At 32.1% G+C, this 20,199-nt stretch overlaps 1 protein-coding gene across 8 annotated transcripts in view; it reads right to left on the bottom strand.

The window, feature by feature from the left end:
* LOC18442600 (alpha-glucan water dikinase, chloroplastic) overlaps window positions 1-5,702 on the bottom strand; it is a 34,037-nt gene extending 28,335 nt beyond the window's left edge. For 2 of the 8 annotated variants that reach the window (XR_016047559.1, XM_088855838.1), the window contains exons 1-8: window positions 5,447-5,678; window positions 4,703-4,812; window positions 4,520-4,601; window positions 3,950-4,041; window positions 3,684-3,837; window positions 2,417-2,824; window positions 1,996-2,106; window positions 1,766-1,864 (exon numbers count right to left, since the gene is read on the bottom strand). Coding sequence is in view for 6 of the 8 variants with exons in the window: in XM_088855838.1 (XP_088711964.1) it covers window positions 1,766-1,864; window positions 1,996-2,106; window positions 2,417-2,824; window positions 3,684-3,837; window positions 3,950-4,011 (834 nt within the window). In the remaining 2 variants the exon portion in view is untranslated. The other 6 variants (XM_020672421.2, XM_088855840.1, XM_020672418.2 and 3 more) reach the window with 5 other exon arrangements.
* Window positions 5,703-20,199: the final 14,497 nt, after the last annotated feature.

Raw genomic sequence — 20,199 nt, 5'->3', positions numbered from 1 at the left:
TATAAACTTTTCCCATAAAATAATATCATATTATTACATATTTATCATAATTATGATTTTACAATATTTATGTTTATTATTATTTAAATATTTATTTTGGAATAATGATGATTTAAAGACTTTATTAAAATATATATTATAAGTAATAATATTATGAGTGGTATATATCTTGTAGGTCATGTTACTCATGATTAATTATTACTATTTTTTGGGTAGATAATTAATTATTATTATTTAAGATTATTATTTAAAAATTACATATTCATATATGATTTTTTTCAAATAAGCAATATATTCGAAAACATTCTTGAGAGAGAGACCGAGAGGGAAGGGACGTAAATCAAAATTTGACCATAAGTTGTTTTATAAAATAAGATTTGAATTCTCTAATTTGTTTCTCATACTCTAGATAGCTTATTTTGAAGGAATTATATTTTAATTACTAAAAAAACTGATATGTAATCATCAAATTATGAAAGGAACGCCTAAATTGATTTACAACAAATTGCCAAAACATCGTTTTACATTTATATGAGCCAAACAGGGGATTTGATATATACTAGATTCATCTAGAAGCTACCCAAATGGCATTGTTCCTAAAACCATGTTTTACAAATACCAGAATTTGTATAGCCAAGATTTGATGCATAACGAGGTTTTGCAAAAGCGACGCATTGATGACTAAGTCGTAGCTTGCCAGTGATCCACATCAGTTTCCCTAATGCAATGGATGCATACTCAATTTGTATACCATAACAGAATAAAAAGAGCTCAAAAAAGCCCATTTCCATTCTATTAATGGGGAAAGGATTGGCACTTTGCAGAGTTGCTCCATTGTAAAAGGTGATGGCAAACACCTCCCTGTTGACCACTATAGAATCTTTTAATGCAATACGAAAGCCCTTCCACTCACAGACAAAATGATACTCACAGACCATTAGAAAAACAATCCACAAAAGGAGAACTAAATATGGAGTTCAAACTTTTCAACATGAAAGATCTAAAAAGAGAATTACGTTGGTAAAGTAAAATACCACCAATATTGGGCCCTTCAAATTGCTCAGAAAACTGACCAAGCTGAGGGATCAGGAGTGCACACAGTGGAAACCATGACAAAACTAATAAGGGACTTCAAAACCTTTTTCTCGCACGTGACGTTGAGCAAAATAACAGGTACACTGAGTCACACTTTCAACTTTTGTCCTAAATAAAAGTAGGATGAACTTTTCCACCATTACTTTTAGCATAGAAGCTAATATATTTCAGGTATTGGTGATTTTAAGCCACCATAGTCTTGAATCCTACACTTACCTTACTTGTTTTCTCTTCTTCTTCTTTATCATATTTCCTTACAAGTGAAGAACTAAAAAAGTGATTGACAGAAGATTTTAGCCACCATACTTCCTCAAGAAAACAATGATATTCTAGACAAACTTCTGAGTCAATCAAGTTTGTGAAAATTCAACCTTCTGAGTCAATCAAATCCAACCTTCTGAGTCAATCAAGTTTGTGAAAATTCTTCAACTGGATATAAGTTTAAAAACAGAACAACTCAGAAATGGCCTCACAAGTTTCAGAATTGCCATTATGATGAGAAATAACCTTATTTGTGTATTGAGGCTATTACGTTATCTCTTAGATGGCTCACATAGTTCAAATTTTATTCTTGTGATTTACATGCTATATACCATAAAGGTGAGTGCTGGAAAAAACTTATTAAAGAAAGAAGACTAATACAATTGAACCTATATGCAGAAGTAATCACCTGAAAAGATATTCCACTAGTGGACTTCTTGTCGAAGTATGACTGGCATGCTCCATCAAGCATCTTGGACCTTTGAGGCACAATTTCTAATGGAGGAGCCTGAATTAAAAGAACATATATGGATGATAAAAGTTAATGTGTGAGCTTCCCAAACAAAATATTTATAGGGGCAACTTCTATTTTCAATGATACTATTGAACAGCAAGAAAAGAAATGGGCTCTCAACCTACCAACCATTCACCAGATGACTGCTTCGAGACACCCCAGTGGAGCACTGCATAATCTTCCATATCAACACCAAGTAGTAAGTGCTTGTCATCTCTTAAAGTCATTAGAAGCGCCTGTTCCAGTAATAGTGATTAGGCTTATATGCAGTGGGAACACTGCATTTCTGTAAAAAAATTCGGGAAAATATCAGGGAAACAGCTGGACCACATACAAGGTTACAATGATCATGCAGATGGTCCAGAAAATTGGATACCAGGTACTTAGTTTGACCCATAAATCAATTTTAGGATGACTATTTTAAACCCCAGTTTAGAAAATTTGTTAAACTCAAGGTAAATTAGTCATTAGTACCTGCATGATCTATGCAGGTGTTCCATATATTTTCCTGATATTTTGCCTTAAAATCGAAGTTTGAGAACCAACCACCACTTCATGGCTTCCAACTTTAAATATGTGCCTTCGGACCACGTTGCCTTGATCTGAATCTGGAACCAACTTCTCAACCAGAGCTAATAAGCTCGAAGCTGGCAAACATGTGCCCTTGGTTTGAGCATTTGCATCAATACATTTGTTTATCCATTGATCAACATTCCATCGCTTATGAGAAACAGGAGTAGTAGTATATGTTTTTTGATAATCAGGAGAAGGGGTAATATTACTAGCCAACGTCCGGTTTCCTTTGTTTTCAGCATTCCTGTCGGTATTTGTGTTTCCTTTGTTTTCAGCATTCCTGTCGGTATTTGACGCCTGCAAACTACTCCTGATATCAGCTAAGCTAAGTCCCATTGATAATTGAGCCTGAAGATCCTTCAGGGCAGCTTCATAGTCTTGCTGTACATAGAGAAAAAAATGCAAAATTCAACAAATTTAACATACAAAGAACAAAGCTGAAGTCAGAAGCTACGTAGGCCAACAAAGGCAGACTAAATTGATCACACTTGATTGTGTTTTAATATGAGATTGCGTGACTCAATCCAGTATATTTGCACATCTCAGGAAAGATTATACGATACTACCTAATTCAAAGACATTTTATTATCAAAATAAAATATTAAACCCATGAAATCGGGTCCTTCCACCCTAAGACCCATGCATGTTTTATTATATTTAAGGGATCCATTCAGCACTACAGGAAACCTTCTTGGTTTCTTGCAAATATGCAAGCATTGATCCAATTTGTCTCTGTCCACACAAACCACATTCTATGCATCACAATACAACAAAATGTTCCAAATAATATGTCCAAGAACAAAACTTAAAGCGATTGACAATCAACGCAATTTAGGACTAAAATTCAAACTAGATTTATAAGTCAATAAAGCCCCATGTATAACACGACAAGGACCCCATTGAAAATATCAGATGGTAAAAGGCATAATGTCCTATTATCTCAACAATACTATTTAATAAAATCTCATATGCCTGTCAATCCTAGTATCACCTAATTACAAACCTAAATTAGTCGCTATGGAGAGCATTAAAATCTGCCCATAATATCATTATTTCATAAAACAACCCTTCACAAGATACAATACAGCATAAGTTAAGGCAATTCACTTCATAAGATGTCAAAAAAAAAGATATGGCCATTGATCGAGTGGAATGGCGGAACAAGATTCGTGTAGCCAACTCACAAATAGTTGGGATAAGGCTTGGATGATGATGTTCGCTTTATAAAATATAAGTATACCTTTTCCTGCTGGGGTGAATTTCTTGGCTTTCCCTTTCTTTCCCACGATAAATATGCCTTCAGTTGTACTAATTCATGAGGTATTGATGAAAGGGAAGCATAAGGATCACATCTCGGAATCTGAATTCGAAAGTTCCCTTGGTTGTTCTTCAGCCTAGAAAGATGATAAAGAAAACTTGAAGCATTTTATAAGAAAAAAAAATTAAAATAAAATAAAATACACACCAAACATATAACAAATGAACTGCCAAGAATACAAGACCCACCATTTATCCTGTATTTCATCTTTCAAAACAAACTCAATAGCATGGATTCTCGTGTCTCGCATTTCAATTGTAAGCAACCAAGTCTCTCCATGCTGCACAACGCAAGATGCAAGTCACTTCAAGAAGCATAATAGCATTACGTTTTTTGGACGTTTAAGAAAAAAACAACAATACTCCCCAAATCTTTTACAAGAAGATGACAATCACCAACTTCATAAAAGTTATTTGACCAAGAGCTCTCAATTGGAACAAAAAAACAAACAAAAGAAAATGAAAATCCCATCCAATTCCAAACCTACCAAAAAATCCACCTTCTCCCAAAACAATTACCCCTAAAAAATATCAACTTGTCGATTCAATCGAGTTTCTATTGATAGAGCCGAGCACATGCCAGCCGATGCTAAAAACTTATCATTCTTAGACAGAACTAGGACACGGTTATAGCATCAGTATTATGATTCTATGCACATTTAAATAGTATGATATGGATGCAATACCCATTTTGAAGTATCGATGCTTCATAGGCTAAAATTCTCAATATATAAAGCACACAGAGAACACTGTAACAACCTTAGCAAACGGTGTTTGCAATGCGTGGTCTTTCCAGGTCCGAGTTCCATAAGGGCGACGATCAGATGGAAGAACCCAATTCCTAAAATGCAAGAAAAATGGTCATGTCATGTCTTCTGATGAATTATATAAGCAAAACGACAAAGGAATAAACAGTCGAGATTTTATAACCATAAAACTCACGTTTGGCCATGATATAGGCCACCCCATTGAAGAAGCAACTCTCTCCTACAGTATGTAAGTTGAAAATCAACTCTTGTGGGGTTTCCATTTGAAGCGGCCCTAACATTAACCTACAAAAACACATAAAAACCAACTACTCGTTTTAATAATTCTTCGTAAGTGACACACAAAAAAGTTGAAAGCAGCACACTGTTGCATTGACTCTCTCTCTCTCTCTCTCTCTCTCTCTCTCTCTCTCTCTCTCTCTCTCTCTCTCTCTCTCTCCAACCTGCAGCTTCAATCCTCCCTCAAGTTCAAACTGATGAGATATTTGCGGTATTGGAGAACCATTAGAGCCTGAATATGACATTGCAGTGCTTTAACTGCGGAAAGCACAAAACACAATGCCCAACTTCCAATCCCTACAATAAGCAAACGGAGAATGGTGCCTATAATATAAGCAGATTGTTCAAAAACTTCCCCAGTTTTCTCCAAATTTATACACGCAACAATGCAGCACACCCACTATCAAAACTAAGGAAAATACAAATACTCAGAACCAGATTCTCTTGAATTGATCCCATCAACAGCTCAATGAGCTCTTTCAACGGATGAACTTTAGAGAGAGAACAATATGATCAGAAAAAACTTTAGAGAGAGAAAGAAAGGGAGGGAGAGGGAGAAAGGCAGATACTCCGCCAGAGAAATTGAAAGAAAAAAGTTGAGAGAATGAGATTCAAAAAGGAGATAAGCGTGATAAACTACCTGATATTTGTGATTGAATAATTGGCCATGAATGGTTGGAATTGTGCTCGAACCAGTGAAAATTAGGGTTTGTGTCTGTCATTGTTGGCGCTACAGAACCGCCATTTTCTGTACTTATTCATACTGAAATAACCGGTGCAACGGTAACTTGTCATGCAAAGAGAAATTGGGAAATTGTTGGGACAATTGAGATACCCCAATGGACTCCCCCGACCGATCTTTTCTAAGCAATTTTTACCACAAAACAAATTTTTTTAACAAATAACTCGAAGAAAAAAAAATATTTATTTATTTTTATTTTATTTTTTATTTTTTATTTTTTATTTTTTTTTGATAAAAATACTCTTATCACGGCACATTCCCATAAGATGCTCAACAATTAGAAAGAATGCCACATATTGTTACACAATAGGTACTTGACCGCGTTTTGGGCCAATCGCCGGACCACATAGGCCTATTGTCAAACCGCTCTTTGGCAGTGCCGTTGATTGTATTGGCCTATTGTCGTACCTCGCTTTGGTAGTGTTGTACCGCTCATTTATACTATCGGAACGTCTTTTCGTGTGTATTATGGGAAAAGATAAGTAGTTTGTGTTAAAAGAGAAAGAGGATATTTTGGTCCTAAAATTTATGACTTTTTGAGTGGGGGTATTTACTAGAAAAGGTTGCTTTTGGATGATAATCGTGATAAAAAAAATTGTTTAGAAAGTCCTAGCTTGGGGGTACGTGCAATTTTTCGAAAATTGTTTCATGCCGTGGCGACTACATTTCTACATTTGTGGTCCCTAAGGTATAAAACATATATCCTAAAGATAAACATCTATCCTAAAGATAAAAATAATTGAAACTACCAATCTAAATTTTTAATATAATTACTATTTTTTAAATTTATTTATTTGTTCACATTCATGATCTCTATGTTAGAGTACATGTCCTTAAAAATTAGGTCCAAAAATCCATCTCAAAAATAGATTTTTAAGAGGTGACTCATTTCTACATGGACTCATGAAAACCGTGTCCAAAAGAATATTGTCACCATGGTCCAATGGACTACGAATGTGGTGTTTCCCAAGACCACATCAGCCACTCGTTCTAGTGAACGAATGGTTGGATCTTTATCCGATGGCACGGTGGAAAGGAGCCTAGTTGTAAGTACGCATTCCATAGTGATTTACACTAGGAAATAACCCAAAAATTGATGATAAGACCGTCCTTAAGTCTGATCAAATATGGGGATGAGCCACCATGGAATTTGTTGGCCTCATTTGCCCCAAGCAATCACATTTGCATAATCTCTTTCAATGATTAGGTCTTCATTCACCTTACAGAGCATAACAACCTCTTATGGTTCTGCTCCTGCAAGAGAACACAGTATGTCAATTATGCTGGTTTCATTAGAATCGTTAAGCACCCCTCTGCAACTAGCCGGCGCTGAGGTTACCCATGGAGCTTTTGTCAAAGTTAAGTTTGATCTTCCTTGTGGGGTGGGAATCCATTGGCAACTTATAATATCAGTTTTCTGGTCAGTTGAAGCATCATGTGCATTGAGAATAATGGCAGCTCATAAAGTGCCAATGCATTCTTTGGTCGAGGCCCATACAGCTATTTGTGGTAAAGATTGTTAAGGAAAAGTGTACATTGTATACAGGGTTAGTATTTAGAAGGTGTGTATCATAATCAATAACGGTAGGGGAAGTATCCTGTATTTTATAGTAAGTGTAGGTGTAGTATAGGTATCAATAATTTATTTATATTCTTATCATTTGTTTTTTTATTATATAAGCAAGTTTATATATCCATACATTAATAGACACAGACAAATCTCTTCGGAGAAACCTAAAACTCTAACATGATATGAGAGCTAGATATGTACGCATGTGATTGAGTTTGATGCTTTGCTTGATCATGTTATTGCCTGCAAGCTATTGAATCGATATCACATTTGCACCATTGAAGAATAGTTATATTGGATTTCTCAAGCCCCTTCTCATCCTGTTAGGTGTCTCGATTGTTTTCCTAGCTCTAGCAAAGATCTGAAGTTCCTTTTGTCCGTTGTTGAAGTCTATCGATGAGGTTTTCTAGTTTTTACCTTCTAATTCCTAAAGCTTGTTGATATGCCGTTGTTCGAGTCTGCCCGTCTTCTATTCCTAAAGCACGTTGATCAATCTTAGATCTCACCGGTCCAATTCTATTAAGCAACTCATAATTAAAGCCACAAAATTCACTACAGTGTTATGTGTTCCTTAACCCACCTATATATTTTGTGTTTACATCTTTACAACCTTACCCCCCAACATACTTCTAGGGTTTTTATCCGAGGGACTGTGGACCCACCGGATCATATAATCTATTGGCCAAATAGGGGTGGCAATGGACGCGGGTTTGATTCAGGATCCGAGGGGTAAAACTGATTTGAATATCGGTATAGGTCTAAAAATTAGACCCAGTGGCTCAAGTTTGGATCTAAATCTTGGATCGAACACTATTGGGTATGGGTTTGGTTCTATAGGTTTCAATATATTAATTATATATAAATATAGTTGAATACATAGATATTTTAATTTTTGTGGAGGATCCAGATCGGCGAATTCGACTCCATTCCTATCCAAACCCGGACCCAGATCCATAACCGAACCCAAACCCTACCCGTGGCCGGTTGCGACCCCTATCGAGCCAAGTGGCTCCTCCTGATACTAGTGAACAAACTTAGATCTCCGTCCACATGGCATCAGATATTGTAAGCGTGGCAGCAACACACGGGCATCATCTACACATCTCCCTTCTGCCCTTTTTATCTTAACCATAAGATTTGTTACTCTCGCGGGAGGATATTATTCATTTCCTCCCTCAGAGAATATATATTACGGATATATTTCGGATTTCAAATTTGGGGATGTAATCTTTATAACTAAAATAGCCTCTGTAACATGGCTTTTCAAAATAAATTCTTATTTACTAGAAAAAATTTGTCTCAAAATTAAATAGAGACCGTTCAATTTTTTTGAAGGGACAGATCTAAATCTCAAAAAATTTAATATTAAATGGCAAAATTTTAGACTAACCAGGAGTTTTGAGCGAGGGAGGAGATACACAGTATGCTCCTATGGGAACATAGCATATGCACAATGTTTTGGGCTGTTTTTTGTTAAACCGCCGTTCTTCCTTTTAAAAACCCTCAATTCAAAACATGTTGCTTAAAATTGATTGCAGACATGGACAGAGGTGAGGTATCACTTACGGAGCGCTTGAAGAACAAAACCTTGGCCTTCTCAGCTTCTTTTACAGAGGGTCTTCGCTATATTAAGGCAACCATCTTAGGCCAGGTTTTTCCTTCTCCCTCTCATCACTTCTTTGATCTCTCTAAGCTTTTGTTTGATTCATCACCGCCGTCGTCAAAGTATTTTTAAGTATTCTTTCAACTAATTGAGATTTGCTACACGAATCTTAATTTGTTATTCTACTCTATTATTATTTCAATATTTATTGATTTTAAACTAAACTTGTAATAGTATTTCTAGTTTTTCGTTTCCTTTCGAATGCTATAGTCTTAACAACTTGCAAATTTTCATGTAGGTGCGGAAGATGAAGGCCAAAGATGAGAAGGAAGCCTCCGAGGCAGATTTGCTCACAGCTAAGATGCAGGTTGATGCAGCAAACACAGCAGAGGAGAGCAAGAAACAATTAGAAAATTGAAAGATGGAGACTTTGTTGAGCTTTTCTTTTTCTTTTTTTTTACAACATTTCCCAAAACAAGGCAGAGCATGATATTAGTTATCTACAAAACTTAAAGGGAAACCCTAGTTTAGTGTGATGCCATTGTCTATTGGAAATAACATCTTAACTCCTTTAGCTTGTTGTCTCACATGAAACTTATTTTCACTTGGTTCGTATTTTTTTTAAGAAAGGAAAAGTATACAGTGATCTTTGGATAAGGTGGTCAGTTAATATTGACCGTTAGATGTAAAATTAGATGGTTGTATTTGTTCCATTGACCAACTTTAAACTTCAAATGAAATTTTATCGTAACATACCTAAGCTATTAGATATTTATAAGGGTAAATGTGACTATCAAAGGTAAATGATCTGATCGTGTAATTTTTTAAAAACAAATCAGTGGCATTTTTCACAAATCTTAGGAGGCTGTTAACTTCATATTTGTTGCTTTTAACTTAATTCTGAATTTATTCCTTGGAAGCACTTATTTTCAATTTCATTGCTTTAACTGAATTCTAAATTTTTTCATTGGAAGAGGAAAAGATAAGAGGAGCTTTTTGAATTTTTGAAATCTCTAATCTTTATAGAAGAAGTGAGAGGAATTCTCAATAAGCCACCTACTCATTCTAATCTTTGTTGTTTATAGAAGAAGTGAAAAGGAAATCTCAAGAAGCTATCTACTTAATCTAATCTTTGTTGTATATCGGGCTGGCGATGGGCATGGTGGCTTGCCTGCTACTTTAGGGGCCCTACCTTAAAAAAGTTTAGGGCTTGGGCTTTTTTTTATTTTTTTATTTTTATTTTTATTTTTCTCTCTAATTCTTTTCATTTGTTTGTAACCTGGCCTGGTATGGGGTTAGTGTAAAATCAAGGGGAAATATCTTTGTGCCTTCTATTTATTTTTTTACTCGAAGATTCAAAATATATCTTCTAATCCTTTTAATTTTACTTATTTTTACTTATTTTTTTAGTCTTAATAAATATAAAAAAACACGTTCCTTCTGATCCCTTCCTCTCATTATTTGATATATTTTTTTTCAAATTTTTCTCTCTAATATTCACCTTCCGTCTTGTTAATGGGAGAGAGAGAGATAGGGGAGCAGAGAAAGTGACTTGTTAATGAGAGAGAGAGAGATACGGGAGTAGAGAAAGTGACAGGGAAAATAGGTAAAGAGATTTAAAAAAAATTAATAAGAAATAGTGATAAAAAAGGATATGTTTTTTTAATATTTATTTGGGGTAAAAAATAAGTAAAATTAACTTTGAGTTTTAAAAGATATAAAATTTAAAATTTTTATGATTTAAGATATGTTTTGAAATTTTGGATGTATTGAGATACAAAACTTAAAAATTGAAAGTACAGAGTTCTTTAAAATTAATGGGATTGAAAACTATAACAATATTCGTTTTTGCGCAAGGAGGTATGTGAAAATTAATGGGATTGAAAACTATTAACAATATTCGTTTTTGTGCAAGGAGGTATGTGAAATCCGGCGTATTTAAGTTTCACAACATTAAGAAATTTTTAATTTTAGGCTTGTGTCCAATCAATGATACATTACTTTGATGTTATGTCCAAGGGTCAATGATACATTACTTTGATGTTACGTCCAAGGGTCAATAATAATTATGATTTTATCATATTAAAATGATTATGACCTCGACAATTTTCGAGTAAATAAGCTAAGTAGACGAACTTGATTCTGATTCGTGGTTCTAAAGTTAAATAATTATGGAACGACGAAAAACTTTCAATTTTGATATGCCCATGAAGCAAGGGCTTAACATTTGTTTGTTCGACCCCCTTGAAAAAACTGGGCAGTGAACACTAAAAGATTATGGGAAAAGTTTATATAAGTTGCAACTTTAAAAAAACTTTATCGAAAATTGTTTTAATGTTAAAAAAACCTTCTAATCGATCATCTTTTTGATATTGAGATGTATGAATATAAAAAAAAAAAAGTTTTTGAGTTTCAAAAATAGTGTATTTTGCAACAGGTCAATTTTTAAAATTTTTATATATTTATAGATTTATTTGATTTTAATTATTTTTAGAATTTAATTTTTTTTAAATAGGTATAAAAATAAATTGGTGCGCCTTGAATGGATTGTTTAAGGTTGCATCCTTGTAGAAACCGCAGCCAAAGATTATTTGGGGTGTATAGATTTACATTATTTGGGGTGCATAGATTTTTATGCAGCAATCAGAAACCATGACCATGGTGACGTTATAATGTTATGAACGAAATTAGTTCTGGAAATGCATACCATACAAGAGCCAAACACCTGTTTGAGTACATGGATTTTAAGGCATGGAAAAAATCGTGAATTTTTAATATATTGGATATTATCAAAATATACTGATTGGATTGTTTGATGATTAAGATATTTAAAATCAAAAAAATCAAAATTATGAAAATAAGATATGTTTTTTTATGATTTTATTTTTACATCAAAATCTGTTTTTTTACATTTTCAAGGTAATGGATTTTATTCATCGGTTCCCTCGACCTGAAACATAGGGAGCATTCTGTAAGTATGAAAATTTTAGAGAGAAGAAGCATTTAAATTTTTAAAAAGATAAACTATTTCAAAAAATTATGAGAGAGAAATTGTCTTAAATTTTAACTTTTAGAGAGAGGATGTATGTTAAACTTATAGAGAGTGTTAATTTTTTTTAGAGAGATGAACTATCTTAAAATTTTAGAGAGAAATTATTTCACATTTTAATTTTTAAAGAGATTAAGTATGTTAAAATTTTAGAGAGATAAATTATGTTAAAATTTTAAAGAGAGAGAGTATCAATTTTTTTTAGAGAGATTAACTATCTCAAAATTTTAAAAAGATAAATTATCATAAATTTTAACTTTTAGAGAGAGAAAGTATATTAAAATTATAGAGATAGAAAGTATGTTAAAATTTCAAAGAGATAAAGTATGTTAAAATTTTAGAGAGAGTATCAAAAAAGTTTAGAGACATAAACTATCTTAAACTTTAAATTTTAAATTTAGAGAGAAACTATCATATTTTAGAGAGAGAAAGTACATGAAATTTATTAGAGAGAAACTATCTGAATTTTTTAAAGATGAACTATTTTTAAAACTTTTAGAGAGAGAAACAATCTCATATTTTAGTTTTTAAAGAAAGAAACTATATCAAATTTTAAGTTATAGAGAGAGAAAGTATTTTTAAAATTGTAGAGAGAGAAGGTATTATTAAACTTTTAGAGATGAATTATTATAAATTCTAGAAAGAGAAACTACCAAAAAAAATTTAGATAGAAGAATATCTCATTTTTTAGAGAGATAAACTATCTCGAGGAATATTTCATTTTTTAGAGAGAAAAACTATCTCGAATTTTGAGTTTTAGAGAGAAAATATCTCGAATTTAGAATTTTAGAGAGAAAATATATTAAAATTCTAAAATATATCAAATTTTAGAGAGAGAAATTACCAAAATATTTATGAGATAGAAACTATATCAAAATTTTTGGAGAGAGAAACTGTCAGCAAAATTTATGTGAATTTATGTTTTAGAGAGAAAGTATCTTAAAATATTGGGGAGATAAACTATATCAAATTTTAGATAGAGAAAATGCATGAAATTTTTAGAGAGATAAACTATATCAAAATTTAAGTTTTAGAGAGAGAAAGTATCTCAAATTTTAAACGTTAAGAGAGAAAGTATATCAAATTTTAGAGAGGTACTATATCAAATTTTAAAGAGAGAAACTATTTCAAAATTTTAAAGAGAGGAACTATTCCAAACTTGAAGTTCTAGAGAGAATGCAACTTAAAATTTAAGAGAGTAACTATATCAAATTTTAGAGAGAGAAAGTACATAAATTTTTTTAGAAAAAGAAACTATCCCAAAATTTTTAAAGAGAGATTATCTCAAATTTTAGCTTTTAGAACGAGAGAGTATCTTAAAATTTGAGATAACAACTATATCATATTTTAGATAGTGAAACTATTTAAAAATGTTTAGAGAGAGAAACTATCTCAAAATTATTGAAGAGGTGAACTATCTCAAGTCTTAAGTTTTAGAGAGAGAGTACCGCAAAATTTTAGAAAGGAAAACTACACTAAATTTTAGAGAGTTCAATATCTAAAATTTTTAGAGAGAGAAATTATCTCAAAATTTTTAGATAGATAATTTCAAATTTTTAATTTTGGATAGAAAGTATATTAAATTTTAGAGTGAGAAATCATATCAAATGTTAGAGAGACAAACTATGTCAAATTTTGAGTTTTAGAGAGAGAATTTATATAAAAATTTTAGAGAGAGAAATTGTATCAAGTTTTGTTACTAAACAGTGGACATGGAAGTGATTGCAAAGAATCTATAAATTTCATATAGTTTATCCAAACAATAGATTTGAAGAATCCATGACAAAAATCCTTGATATTGAAAATTCGTAGATTTTTTTGGATTTCAAATATCTAAGATTCATAATTTCCTCATATCCAAACGGGCCCTAAGATTATTTATTTTTCAAAGGTCACAATTATTATTGATCATTAAGGGTGCGCATGATGACGCTCTCGCAATAATGGAAGACTACTCTTCGATTATTTTTCATGGAAAGGAAGTCTTCCAAAAATTAACTCGTTTTAATACTACAAAAAGAGCTACATCGAAGGCTATATTTTCATTTTACAGCTTCCACACGTTAATATCAAACATAAAAGTGTGACGTTTTGTAATTTCAAAAAATTAGGGGGATATTTCATAGGATATTTCAATTATAATTAAGAGTTAAAGGAACAAAATATTTTTAAATATTAACTTCATTTTATTTTTTGGAAAAAAAAACAAAGCAACTTCCATTTAAGATGGTTGCTTTACGGTGAGGTGAACGACGCCGTGTAAGGAAGAAGTTCTGTCCCCTTCTTCAAGCTATCAATTCGACATTGTTACAATAAAAATTCACTAATCTTTTTAAATTTGACGGTTTATAGGGAGGAGGAAAGAGATGAGTCTGTCTTGCTCTTTCGTGCCAAACGCCAGTCTGTTGTGTACCATTTGTTCTAGTGTGAGGAAAATGCCCCCAAGAAATTCGAAGTTTAAAAAATAGTGACGATCTAGTGTATTTATAAATATTTAAGAAGGAAAATATCTTGATACTCTTTATTTTTAAATTTTATTTCACAATAGATCCAAGGTTTTAAAATATATATTGAGACATAAAAATTGTAAATTTTATTTCTTCTGACTTCTTGAGCTACTTTAAACCTATTTTTTTAAGTCAAAAAAATCTTTTTAAGCCAAACAAATATAAAAAGATATGCATTTTCTAAAAGCCATTTTCCCAAAGTTCTCTCTATCTCTTCCCACACCCCTTTTGTCTATCTCCCACTTTCCCATCTCTAACTCCTAACTCTCTCCTCCCGCTCTCTCTTCACGTTTCTCATGTCTCTCCTCTCGCTCTCTCTCCTCCCAAATAGAGTGGGTATACAACGAGAAAGATAGGTTTGGACAAACATAGGAAGAGAAAGAGAGAGGTGTTTGGTGGTGAGAGGTTATCGGATGAGAGAGAGAAGTGTTTGGTGGTAAGAGGTTATCAAGAAGAGAGAGATAAGTGTTTACACAGAAGAGAGAGAGGTGTGGTGTTCGGATAAATACAGGAGGAGAGAGAGGTGTGGTGGTAAAAGGTTAAGAGGAGAGAGAGGTGTTTGCATAAACGCTGAAGGAGAGAGATGCTTGATGGTGAGAGAGAGGTATTTAGTGGTAAGAGGTTCGCAAGAGGAGAGAGATAAATGTTTAGATAAACACATGAAGAGAGAGATAGGTGTTTGGATAAATGCAAGAAGAGAAAGATGCTTGGTGTGGTGAGAAGTTATCAGGAGGAGAGAGAGAGGTGTTTGGATAGAGATGCTTGGTGGTGAGAGGAATATTTGGTCTGGTGAAAGGTTATTAGGAGGAGAGAGAGGTATTTGGATAGAGATGCTTGGTGGTGAGAAGTTACCGTGAGGTGAAAAAAAGATAGAGGTGTTTGGATAAACATGGAGAGAGAGATAAGTGCTTGGATAAATATGGGAGGAGAGAGAGTGAAACACGCAGCACAAAGAGATAAAGAGATAAGTTTGGGGTATATAAATGAAAAGAGAAAAAAAGATTGGGTTTAGAAAGAGCCTATCTTTTTCACATTTGTTTAGGTTAAAAACTAAGTCTTAAAGTGATAGAGGGTTGGAAGATATTTTTTGAAACCTTGAGTTTATTAAGAAATAAAATTTTAACATAAGGGATATAAAGATATTTTCCCTATTTAAAAATAAGGTCCATATTGAAAAAAGGACTTGTGAGTATATATTCTTTTCTCTTTTTTTTTTAAATTCCTTTTCTTTTTCTTCTGGGCCTATATCACTTACAAGTAGTCTTTTTACCATAAAATAACTTTAAATAAAAAAAAAAAAGAAAAAAGAATACAAGTAGGATCTCAATAACTTGGAGTCATTCAAAACCTTTCTTTCAATAACAAAGAAAAATACACAACCAGTGCTAGGGAATAAGAGACACGATAAATAAATACCCAAGAAATAAAAGAAGTTGTCATAGATTATTTCAATCGAACTTTTTACGCCTCATAACAAGTCCCTACCTTCCAATAGGGTGAAATCAATGGCCAAACCAATGGAACATGAACCCCTTTTCAATCACAAATCTCAAACATAGGTGGACCCTTCATAACCTAGTTGAGAGAGATATAATCACTTTTACGACACCCTAAACCTTAGCCCCAAGACAAGATGAAAGATGGGAGAGATGAGAGAACTCCAAGAGATCAAGAGAGTGGGACATGTCTCCTAATTTGCACAAGGGAGAGATAACTCTTTCCAAGAGAGAGAGTCTCAAGATATGGGGCACACCCCTTTTTTACAAACTAGAGAGGGAGAATTCTTGCTAGGGGTGTGCCCCTTCCTTTTTCTATGGGAGAGAGAAGAGAGATTTTAGGTATAAGATTATGGTATAGAAAATATTGGGTATGGTATGTCTTTAATAGTGCATCAATGATTTTAAGGTTTTCCATTGCTTGTCTCTTCATTTGATATTCAATATGCACCATTGATATTGAGTGACTTGGGGTGAAAGATATGGGCCGGCCATTTCATATATAGGTCATTAATACCATATGGAGGTGTTCCAACCATTATACCCCACTTTCTAAACCATTTTCCTATCAATTAATTCAAATAAGAAACTAATATATGATAATATCTTTCTTATTTTATGCGTTAGAACTATTATCCTCCACTTTCTAAATTATTTTATGCAAGGTGTCATAATTTGTGCTCGCCTATTAAGACGTGCAAACTTATTAAGTATAAAGGCACTTTGCGGGTGCAAACTTTCTTTTAAACAAAGATGCGTGTGTTTAAAATATTATAGTAATATTATAATTAATAATTATACTATTCACATTAATAACCAAATTTTATATATTATTTATATTATAAATTATATAATATTATTAAACAGATTACATTAATAACCAATTTTATATATTATTTATGAATATTATTTATATTATAAATTAGATAATATATTATGTTTTGTTATAGTCATAAAATAGATTTTTAAATTAGATGATATTATAAGACAAATTTCAAATTTGTTTTTATTTGCTTAGTAAATGATTATAAAATGTAAACCGATAATTTCAATTTCAAGGTATTATATTTTAGTTAGTTAAGTAGTGATAATTTTAGACGAGTAAAGATAATTAGTAAATGTTTGATGTGATACTATTATTTTTTATTTTTTATAAATAAATTTTTTATATCTATTTTTATTTTTATATAATTTATAAAAATAAAGTACATATAACTAAGTTTGATTTACACATAAAAACAGAAAACGAATTACACATAATAAATTTACAAGAATTAATATAATTATATGAAATTGTTGTTATTTATGCTAATAACTCAATATACTTATGTTAAACTTATGTCACTATAATTATGTGAATATGAATACATTAAAATGCTATTAATATTATTATGTTGAATTAATATAATTATGTAAATATTGTTAGAAAAAGCAGTTCGGTGACGGAAACAAAATTAACAAGTGATAGTTATATGCAATATGCGCTTGCCTATCTTGTTACTTTCATATATTGTTACAATTTCTGAATTTTGTTTATATTACACCCCCGCCCAAATACTTGAGCGTCTCTCTATAGTAATAATTTTAGTTACATGAATATGATTACAACAAAATTAATTGAATATTATTATGTTGAATCAATATAATTATATAAAAATGTTAATTAATTTAATATAATTATGTTAAAATTGTGATTGCTATATTTAAATTTGTATTGTATAACTACATTAAAACATCACATATTTTAATACATTATTATTGTCATATAGATTATGTTATTTCATATTTCGTCTAGATTGTATTTTTAAATAATATATTTTAACTTTCATGGCCATTAACAAATAATTTATTGTTAATTTGTTATTATATATACAATGATAAAAATTTGGTATAATTCTAAATTGTGTTAAGTTGTCATATAGAAATTCTTGAATCATGTTTATTATAATTAATAATTATATATTGATAACTAAATATTATATTTTATTTATTAATTATACATTTAGACAGTAAAATAGCATCTTAGTATTCTTCTATTTTTATAAAACAATGAAAATAATCTTAATTTCTTTTAGAAACTAAAATAACATTATTTTTAGAGATTTAGAGTGTTTTTTGAAAAAAAATTGAAACAAAAATGATCGACTCTGTCAATCCGATATTCTCCAATTCCACATTGGTATGTGTGAATCCGATATTCTCCAATTCCACACTGGTATGTGTGTGATGCAGTGATTCAAAAGTCGGCGAGTCGAACCGGATTCATTCGATTCAACTCGGGAACCAGCAGACCCGATCCGGTTCCAGTGAAATACCGGAAATCTCCCGGTTCTAGAGAAGAACTGGCGATTCCATGCCGTAAATCGCCATGTGACGTCATGATTCTCCCGATTCATGGCCCGTCGATTCTTCAATGGGCATTTTTGTAAATTTTTTTCAACGTCATGGCCCGTCGATTCTTCAATAGCTCTAGAACCGGCGATTTCATGCCGTAAGTCGCCATGTGACGTCATGATTCTCTTGATTCATGGCCCGCCAATTCTTCAATGGGCATTTTTGTAAATTTTTTTCAACGTCATGGCCCGCCGACTCTTCAATAAGCATATGCCACCGATTCTTCAATGGCCATTTTGTCGATTCTTCAATGGGCATCTTTGTAAATTTTTTTCAACGTCATGGCCCACCGATTCTTCAATAGGCATTTTTGTAAATTATGGCCCGCCGATTCTTCAATAGGTAAATTATGGGCAATAGGCATTTTTGTAAACTATAAATTATGGGCAATAGGCATTTTATCATGGCCCGCCGATTCTTCAATGGGCATTTTTGTAAAAAAATTTCAACGTCATGGCCCGCCGATTCTTCAATAGCTCTAGAACCGACGATTTCATACCTTAAATCGCCATGTGACATCATGATTCTCCCGATTCATGGCCCGCCGATTCTTCAATGGGCATTTTTGTAAAAAAATTTCAACGTCATGGCCCACCGATTATTCAATAGGCATATGCCGTCGATTCTTCAATGGGCATTTTGCCGATTCTTCAATCGGCATATGCTACCTACTCTTCAATGGGCATTTTTGTAAATTTTTTTCAATGTCATGGCCCGTCGATTCTTCAATAGGCATTTTTATAAATTATGGAATCATGGCCCGCCGATTCTTCAATGGGCATTCTTGTAAAAAATTTTCAACGTCATGGCCTGCTGATTCTTCAATAGCTCTAGAACAAGCGATTTCATGCCGTAAATCGCCATGTGACGTCATGATTCTCCCGATTCATGGCCCGCCGATTCTTCAATGGGCATTTTTGTAAATTTTTTTCAACGTCATGGCCCGTCGATTCTTCAATGGGCATTTTTGTAAAAAATTTTCAACGTCATGGCCCGCCGATTCTTCAATAAGTTCTTCAATGGGCATTTTTGTAAATTATTTTCAACGTCATGGCCCGCCGATTCTTCAATAGGTATTTTTGTAAATTATGGCCCACCGATTCTTCAATAGGCATTTTTATAAATTATGGGCAATAGGCATTTTCGTAAAATATAAATTATAGGCAATAGGCATTTTTGTAAATTATGACCCGCCGATTCTTCAATAGGCATTTTTATAAATTATGGGCAAAAGTACACGTACGTTAAGGTCTGTACACCTCGTCACGTGACTCTCCGCACTTTGCACGCGTTATCCTCATTAACTACAAAGAGGTATTTATTCACTACAACTTCCTTCTACCTCTTCGATGTGGGATAATATAAAGGTATTAACTTGAAACATTAATATATTATATATTTTGTTTACGCTTTTAATATTACTAAGTAGCATGTGTAGTACTGGTTATCAACTATTTTTCTTGTCAATTTTATTTTTTTGAGGTCAAATTTTTTTCTTATAAATTTTTTTCTTGTCAATTTTATGTTTTTGAGGTCAAAAGTTTTTCTTATAAAAAAAATGAAAGGTTTTTTTATCAATTTCGCTTTGTGTCAAATTTTTTTATTATAAAAAAAATGAAAGATTTTTTTATCAATTTCGTATTTTGTCAAATTTTTTTCTTATCAATAAAATAAAAATTTTCTTATAAAAAAAAAATGAAAGGTTCTTATCAATTATGTCTCTTGTCAAATTTCTTTTTTTTGTCAAAAAAGTAAAAAAAAATTTTCAAAAAAAAAAAAGTAATAAAAAGTTAATGTCAAAAAAAAAAAGTTCTTATAAAAAAATAATAATACAACAAGTATTTTTGTCATAAGAAAAAAAATGAAACTTTTTTTATCAATTTCACTTTTTGTCAAATTTTTTTCTTATCAAAAAAATGAAAGGTTTTTTTTATCAATTTTCTTTTGTCAAATTTTTTTTATTAATAAAATAAAAATTTTATTATAAAAAAAAGAATGAAAGGTTCTTATCAATTATTTTTCTTGTCAAATT

The sequence above is a fragment of the Amborella trichopoda genome, chromosome 13 (genome assembly GCF_054954075.1).
Source record: "Amborella trichopoda isolate Santa Cruz 75 chromosome 13, AtrichopodaSantaCruz75HAP2 v2.0, whole genome shotgun sequence".
Taxonomy (NCBI): Eukaryota; Viridiplantae; Streptophyta; class Magnoliopsida; order Amborellales; family Amborellaceae; genus Amborella; species Amborella trichopoda.
Note: the sequence above shows the minus strand (reverse complement) of the source record. Positions and strands in the feature narration are given on the sequence as shown.